Below are 8,188 nucleotides of genomic sequence, written 5' to 3'. Positions count from 1 at the left end.
TGGATGGACAGTCCAGTCTGTCACTTTGCGGATGAGATAATTTTATGTCTGGAGCAAGGACCCCAGCTTTGTGCGGGCAGGACCACGCCCCAGCCCCGGTGTGCGGTGCACCAGGCTAGGTTAGCACACAACTGCTACATCCGGGCGCTCTGGTCGGTTTGCAAGCCCTGCGAAGATGGCGACTTCAGGGAGGAGTGCATTATTATCCTCCACCTCAACTGGACCTAAGAGCACACTGGAGAACTCCAACCCAGAGGAGGATGACGGACAGGACTTATGGTGGGCGATTGGTCTTTTAGATAAGGTTATTATGAGCAGGGTTTGTGGGAGCAGAGGGTCCATTGTGCTGGGATGAGGATGGTTTGACAGCTAGCTTGCTAACAAGGCTAGCTAGCATCAGCACCAGACTGGCTGGGCACTGGTGACACAGCAGCACTAGCTCGCTTTAGCTCCTCGCTGTCAGTCGTTGTTTGTTAATGAATGAAGAAGCCTTGTTTGCCTGTGTTGTAACGGGGTTGTTCTGTCTGCAGGTCCACCATCCTGAGTGAAGTGTCAACCCATTCAAGATCTAAGCTACCGTCTGGGAAAAATGTCCTGGTTATGGGTGGGTATCTGTATGTCTGCAGTCTCCTAGCTAGCCAATAAGCATCGCTAGCTTGGTGATCATCTCATCCTGGTAGACTCGGGTAGACTTATTATACTGCTCGATAGCTAAGCTAGCTTATTCTGGACTGATGACTGATGGTGCTTTTGTGTTCAAACCTGGTAGCGGGTGCGTCGGCTAGCAGAGAGAGACAGGTGTATTTTCCTGAACAAACGCACACGCGCACACGCGCATGCACACACACATACATACATACATACATACATACATACAATCATCATCTTGAGAGAGTATCGGGCCGCTTTGAAACACTGCAAGTCATACTAGCATCCAGTGATGCTAGTAGCAGTTAGGTGGAGATGATGCTGAGGGGACAAGACAAACCATCAGCCTGTGTTTTTTTTAACGCGGCCGCGGGGCTTTATGTGACTGGGAGACAGAAAGGGTGCCTCCCCGTCTCGCTCGATCCTCGTGTCCCGCTGTCGTCCACACAAACACATACACTGTCTACACATCCGCCTGGGATAATCCGCAGCCTGCTACCCATTCCAGCTAATCGGCGAGTTGGTTACCGACGTATGGCTTTACAGCCATTTGTCTGTTATGCTATCCATGACAACATCAGCAAGATCTGCCCTTATGATGCATTGAGTTCCCCTGTTGACATAATACGGCTTAGTGCAAGAATGGATGCAGCCTTGGCCTTATAACATACACAATAACAATGGCATGCTGTCAGCGTTGAGGTTAGCAATGATGCCAGGACAAATGCAGATACAGTCCATTGTCAAAAAATATACAACAGTATATTAGGGCTGTTGATCCTTTATGAAAATAATGAAGCTGTGTGGCTCTAGTCAAGGGGATTGTGTGCTACACTTAATTTGTTTAGTGCTGAAACAATTAGTGATTAATCAATTAGGTGATTGACAGAAAATATATCTAACTATTTTTCTAATCAATTAATTGCTTAAGTAATCAAGCAAAACATGCCAAACATTTTCTAGTTTCAGCTTCTCAAATGTAAGGATTCTTGTGACAGTAAAAACAATATCTTTGGTTTTGGACTGTTGGTTGATGTTCAGGAAATTGTAATTGGCAGTTGCCACTATTTTCTGACATTTTATAAACCAAATGATTAATAAATGAATCAAGAACGTAATGTGCAGAGTATTCGTTAATTAAAATATTAGTTGCATCCCTATATTTGTGCAGTTTTGTGCAATCCTAATTTTGGATAGTGTGTGATGAACACCATACTATTTCTATTAACCCTGAAGTGTGTTACTAGTACAGCTCATAGCATGATAGAGGGCAGCAGGTTGCATGGGCAAATCGTCCACCTTCAGCAGTGGTGTGGTGTGTTGGCTTCAGTTAGTATGTCACTTAAAATGCTTTTGCCAAATTTGAATTCTTGCTCCCCTTTATTCAAACTGAAAACATATATGGTTTAGGTAAACTCCAATATTATTATCATTATAGCAGTGAATTCTGGCATGGACGAGGCTATTACCCATAATTTGTCTACTATCCATAATTCTTTTTTTCTTTTTTAAAACTGATGTTATGTGTGTGTTTAGGTGAGGTGGGTTCGGGGAAGACAGCCTTGGTTGCAAAACTGCAGGGGGTTGAAGAGTTCATGAAAGGGCGTGGCCTGGAATACCTCTACTTCAGTGTCCATGACGACGACATTGATGGTAACCAGCAACTACTTGCAGTCCATAGACCCAATAAATGTTTGAAATCCATGTAGTCTTGTGTTTGTTTGTTTTTACACAACAGCATATCTCTGTAATGTATTTGTCTTTACGTGTGTGTGTGTGTGTGTGTGTGTGTGTGTGTATGTATGTGTGTGTCTTTAGACCAAACTAGGTGTAATGCCTGGGTGTTAGACGGAGACCTTTACCACAAAGGTCTGCAGGGAGTAGCTGTGCCAGTGGACTCAATCGGCAACACGTTGCTGCTGATAACAGTTGACATGTCGCGGCCATGGAACGCCCTGGACTCTCTCCAGAAGTGGGCCGCCGTCGCTAGGGAACACATTGATAAACTCCGGGTCGCCCCGGAAACACTGCGGGAGCTGGAGCACAGACGTGAGTCATACTGACAGCAGTCAGGCTGACGAGTAGATAAAGTTGAAAACTGTACGTGTCTTCACGGAAAATGCTCTTAGCAGTATGAAAACACTTCTTGAATAAGGAACCTCTTTATCAAAGCCTTTGTACAAAGCTTTACATTGGACTGGGTTTTGTCTAAAGAGGCCAGTTATGATGAGTTATGAAAATAATAATGCCACATTTAAAATGATAACCCATGCCAGGTCTTACTATTTGCTTCATCATTATTTGTGTATCTTAATGTTGTGCGTGTGTAGTTGTAAAACAGTTCCAGGAGTACACAGAGCCAGGCAGTGGGGAGGATGGCACCCTGCAGAGGAGGAGTGAAGAGGAGGAGAGTGTGCTGCTGCCGTTAGGAGACAACACACTCACACACAACCTGGGAATACCAGTGGTGGTGGTCTGCACCAAGGTACACACACACACACACACACACACACACACAAACACACACCCTTATTGCTGGCTTATAAACATAGCTTATGTGTGGCAACATATTTTACTTTTACCTTAAAATCTAAGTGTACTTGGTTCTCAATGTGCTGTACATTATTCTTGGACTAATGAAACCTGTGTGGAATTGTTAAATCATTTCAAAATTGAATGGCCCTTTTTTCATTGCATCTACTTTCTCACATTCACTTGTGCCTCACACCTACTTATTTGTCCTCAGTGTGACGCCATCAGTACATTGGAGAAGGAGCATGACTACAGAGACGAACACCTGGACCTCATCCAGTCTCACATCAGACGTTTCTGTCTGCAGTGTATCCTTCACTGAACATTGTTTCTGAAAAGTGAACAAACTAGAAAAAGTGTACAAACTCAAATGTATAGCGTCAGAAAACAAAATGTAACTATTGGTCAAAGAACAGTACATGGGTTTTAATGGGGCTGTTGATCAATACCACTGACTCTGCCGTTTTCCTGTCAGATGCTGAAATTTAACACATTCATTCACATTTTGGCCTGTACTCTCCTAATGCCCAACTGTTCAGTCATGAAGGATGGTGGTACAGCTGAGTGACTGGCAGTCGTGGTGTTTTGTTCTCAGGCCAAAGTTCCCAGCAGTACCGTTATTGCAGTATTTTGACCACTGTAAGCTGTATCTGAACCGTTGTTGTTGATATTGCTTTGTTGCAAAGAGAGTTCCATAAAAATCATAGAATGCCCAGTACTGCTTGAAATGGTTTGCTTTTCAGAATAGTTTCTCCAGTCAATGCTGAGTGGAAACAGTATTAGAGTTTCAAGGGTTATTGCTTTTGAAAATGAGGCAATATTGCACATGGCCTTGGTTGTTTTGTGTACTAGTTGCAATTACTCAAAGCTAAAATCTGTATTTCTGTAGTGCTACTGATATTAAGAGATGTAGGTGTTCTGTCACTGTGGTGTAAGTTTTATTTTTGAGATGGTGGTGTTGAAAATATCCTTGACACTCATGTCAGACGGTGCATCTCTGGTTTACACATCAGTGAAGGAGATGAAAAACCTGGACATCCTGTACAAATATCTGGTCCACAGACTGTACGGCTTTCCCTTCCACTGCCCGGCACAAGTGGTGGAAAGAGATGCTGTCTTCATGTAAGCCTGCATTTGTGTGTGTGTATACATGCTAGGACTGTGGGGCCACCTGTATTTGGTTTGTAACCCTTCCTCTGCTCTCTCAGTCCATCAGGTTGGGACAATGAAAAGAAGATTGCCATACTTCACGAGAACTTTCAGACAGTAAAAGCAGACGACAGCTTTGAGGAAGTAATAGTTAAACCGCCAGTCAGAAAGGTACAGGCACCCAAAAAAAAACGGCTAACTTTGAAAGATCATCTAAGGCAAGCTAAGCTTACAGCGCAACAGATTGATTATTGCTGTATTAGTATGTTTCATTACCTTCTGCATTAATTTCCATGTGCTAAAGCTTTACCTAATATCCCTGCAGGGATCATGAGAGTTTTATCCAATCTAATTTATTAGCTGTTGTAGAGCTATAAAGAAGGCCTGTAAGCGATTTAAAAAATATATTTTTTATCTTGCTTGTCACCAGATTGTACATGAAAAGGAGATTCAGGCAGAAGATGACCAAGTGTTTCTGGTAAAACTGCAGGTCAGAAAACATTTCCTGTTGTGTTAATGTCATTTGGTTTGCTGCTTGTCTGTACTCCAATTAAATCTGACTGAAGGGTCCTGATATGTTAATTAAATACTAATTGGAGTGAGTGTGCATATTGTGCTCTAATTTGCAGTCGCTGCTCGCTAAACAGCCCGCTGTGACAGCAGGGCGACCAGTGGTGAGTGCTCCTCTTTTTTTTTTCTAGTTTTGGCTCATAAGATAAAGGAAAGCTCCCGTGTGTGTGTGTGTAAACTTTTTTTGTCGTTCATAGGACACCACCAGTAGAGCACCCACCGGCTCCCCCAGGACGAGTAATCGCTCCGCAGCGGCCAACGTAGCTAACGCCATGCCACAGTCGGGTATGCATTTCATCGCTGCACACATCAACCCATGACCATTTGCGTAGTCGGTGCATTTCTTTGTGTGTATGTGTGTTTTTAACTCTAGTCTCTGTATGCTGCAGGTCAGACTAGTGAGGGTGTGTTGGCCAACTTCTTCAACAGTCTACTGACAAAGAAAGCAGGGACAGGGGGGCCCGGGACGCCAGGTGGCGGTAACAACACACCAGGAACAGTACGCAAGTCAGGTGAGAATGCACACTAGGTGGTAGAGGTTGTTACATTGCTCTGGTTTTGTTGAAAAAAGTGCTCATGTATTCAGTTGTTTTTGGGGTTTAATACCATTTTCAGTTACTCCTCATCGCTTCTTTTTGGTTTCTACCTCCCATCTGCCATCCTTCATTTTCTCACCTCTTTACTCTCTTGTCCTCTACTCCAGATATGAACATAACGCATGGTAAAGGAAATCATAAAAGGGTCTGAGTTCAAACAAACAGCCCTCGTCTTTTATGCCTCGTCTCTATGTCTGTAGCTCTGTCATTCTAATGCTCATAACCTATTGTGCAATCTCACTGTTGACATCACTCATGTTAAGGTGTGTGTGAAGGCTGGGGGATTTCTGGGGGAAAAAAATATCTTGTTACTTTTCAACATATTGGCCATATACTATATATATACTGTATACCTAATATGTATTCATTCTCTGTGAAGTGGCTGGAAAATCAAGGCAGATCATTTTCAGTTAGAACCATATCTTTATATTTTTAACAATGCAACTTTAAAACTCATCAGACAAGCTCAAAATTACCGTAAATAGGGTCTACCTTCCACTTTGGCCTGTTTTGAACTAGACACTGTAGATCATATTGGTACTACTACATGAAACATACAGCGCACTTATTCAATTGCAGCTCTGTCATACAGTGGTTAACAAAGACACATTTGTTCAATATTTTACCCATCACTTATTTTAACCAAGTGTATAGCCTTTGTGCCTTGTTTGCTGTGGTATAGTACTATTTTTTTATGTATCTACCCACACTTGATGCAGGTTCAAAGCTGGGCCTAAGCGATGTACAGGCGGAGCTGGACCGCATATCCAGCCGGGAGACCGACTCAGACTTGCCCAATGCCAACGACACCCCTGCCACCGACGGCCAGGACACATGAAGACCAACACACGTCACCCTGCTCTCCGTCTCTCCCCTGTCCACCTCAGTCACCTTCCACCTCCCTTGTTCTTCCTCCCTCCACTCCATCACAAAGATGTGGGGAGAAAGAGGGATGTAGGCACGCAGTTTTCCTCTCCCCGTTCTCTCCTTTTGCTTTCTCCTCAAGGAGAAAAACTCACCCTCTCTTCCCCTACCCCTTTTCCCACACCTTGTTCTCCCTCCCCCCTCTTTTCTCCTCCTGGCTGTTGCGCCGAGGGCGAGTATTTGTCACTGTTACATACAAGACTGTCTGTCTGTTACATGAGAGTAACTGGGTATGGGGGACCAATGGGGGTGTGGAGGAGAAGAAGAAGAAGAAGGAGGTGGGTTGAAAAAGATTGATTACAGGAATGCAAGTGAGGGTGTTTTGTCCATCCATTTCTTGTGATGGTACAGTTAGTGTTTTTACAGTAGGAACTGCTAAAGGGTACCATAGGAAGGATTGTGTGATGATGTATGTGCGGCAAGTCATGCTTGGCCAGAGGAAGAGATAGAGAACAAAAAAAACAAAAAACATGCCTGAAACTAAATTGCAAACAGTCTTGTTTTTGAAGATGAAGGGACAAACATACCAGTGTGTGTGTGTGTGTGTGTGTGTGTGTGTGTGTGTGTGTGTGTGTGTGTGTGTGTGAGCGATAGAGCGAAAGAGAGAGAGTGAGACTTAAGATTTAAGGAAGTTACTTCAACCTAGACTTGTATGTCGAGAGATTTTTGGCTGGTTGCATTTCAACCAAAATGCAAAAACATTACTATGCTATTACACTACAAGCTCTTAAAACAGTGCACACACTATTATGACAGCAGCACTGTCTGCTAGACTACACACAACAAACATGACAAAAAATATACACTAGTCCTGTGTAGAGGGCACTTAAGGTCCATCATGGCACCCAGTTCTACATTTGGCCAAACTTCCCCAAACCTGTAGATAACAGACGGTGCACTGAAAAGGGAGGGTGGTAGAGGGTTGTAGAGGGTAGGTGAGCTTTACTTGTACAGAAAGAAGCACTAGTTATTCAGTTCCATAGTTACTGCGGGCGGGGGTGGGGTGGGGGGGGGTGGGCAAGAGGGTCAGAATAAGGGAGGGTCACACCAAGAATGTACAGTCATTGTCTCGCTGATTGGTCCTGTTATTTCAGAGCTCTGTGTTGGCGTTTGTATAATCAGATCTGTTAATCAGTCAAATAAAAGGTGTATTTATTCGGATTCATCCACCTGACTTCTCTCTTTGTCTTTTGTTTTTACCAATCATTCCTCTTCTCCTCACTGCGAAGTCATATTTTGTGATGGGGAATTGTTATGAAAAACAAAAATCTTCAGTTAGATTATTAGCCCATGTTGGCAAGCATCCACCTGCTTCAGTGACCTTGTGCAAGACAGTGAATTTTCTTGTTTTCAAAGAATGAAATTATTGGAAACTATTTAGAAAACGTCCAAATAGCAGAAAATGGACATATAAATGGCTGAAATATAACAAGCAGATAGTGTCATAGGCACTACTGGTTTGAGTCCAGTGCTTCCTCAGGCAGAAAAAAGGGTAATGGAGGAAAAGACATTTGGGTGCACAGTCACCGAAGCCCCTTAAAATACCATTGCTCTGCAAATAACTTTGATGCTCATGTTTTTTTGTTGTATCTCAGATGTATTGATTCTATTAAATTAAGCTCAAAGATGAGGTATTTGCTGCAGGGTTATTGTATTGTTAGTAGTTTCTGTTATTTTGTCCACCCTGTGGAGACACTGTGGCTGTTGCTGTCTGGCAGATTCTGATCTCTGCCATCTCTGATCTCTTAACTGCTCTAAAGGGGGGCTGG

At 43.3% G+C, this 8,188-nt stretch overlaps 1 protein-coding gene across 1 annotated transcript; it reads left to right on the top strand.

The window, feature by feature from the left end:
• Nucleotides 1–11: 11 nt before the first annotated feature.
• Nucleotides 12–7,593, top strand: dync1li1 (dynein, cytoplasmic 1, light intermediate chain 1). The gene is made up of 13 exons (XM_031323221.2): nucleotides 12–279; nucleotides 531–604; nucleotides 2,185–2,301; nucleotides 2,467–2,697; nucleotides 2,979–3,133; nucleotides 3,395–3,488; nucleotides 4,167–4,302; nucleotides 4,389–4,500; nucleotides 4,760–4,819; nucleotides 4,959–5,003; nucleotides 5,097–5,184; nucleotides 5,289–5,411; nucleotides 6,215–7,593. The coding sequence occupies exons 1-13, from the start codon at nucleotides 176–178 to the stop codon at nucleotides 6,331–6,333; spliced, it is 1,458 nt and encodes a 485-aa protein (XP_031179081.1). The 5' UTR covers nucleotides 12–175; the 3' UTR covers nucleotides 6,334–7,593.
• The last annotated feature ends 595 nt before the right edge of the window (nucleotides 7,594–8,188 follow it).

This window comes from Sander lucioperca, chromosome 16 (genome assembly GCF_008315115.2).
Source record: "Sander lucioperca isolate FBNREF2018 chromosome 16, SLUC_FBN_1.2, whole genome shotgun sequence".
Classification (NCBI taxonomy): Eukaryota; Metazoa; Chordata; class Actinopteri; order Perciformes; family Percidae; genus Sander; species Sander lucioperca.
This window is presented reverse-complemented; position numbering and strand designations above follow the sequence as displayed.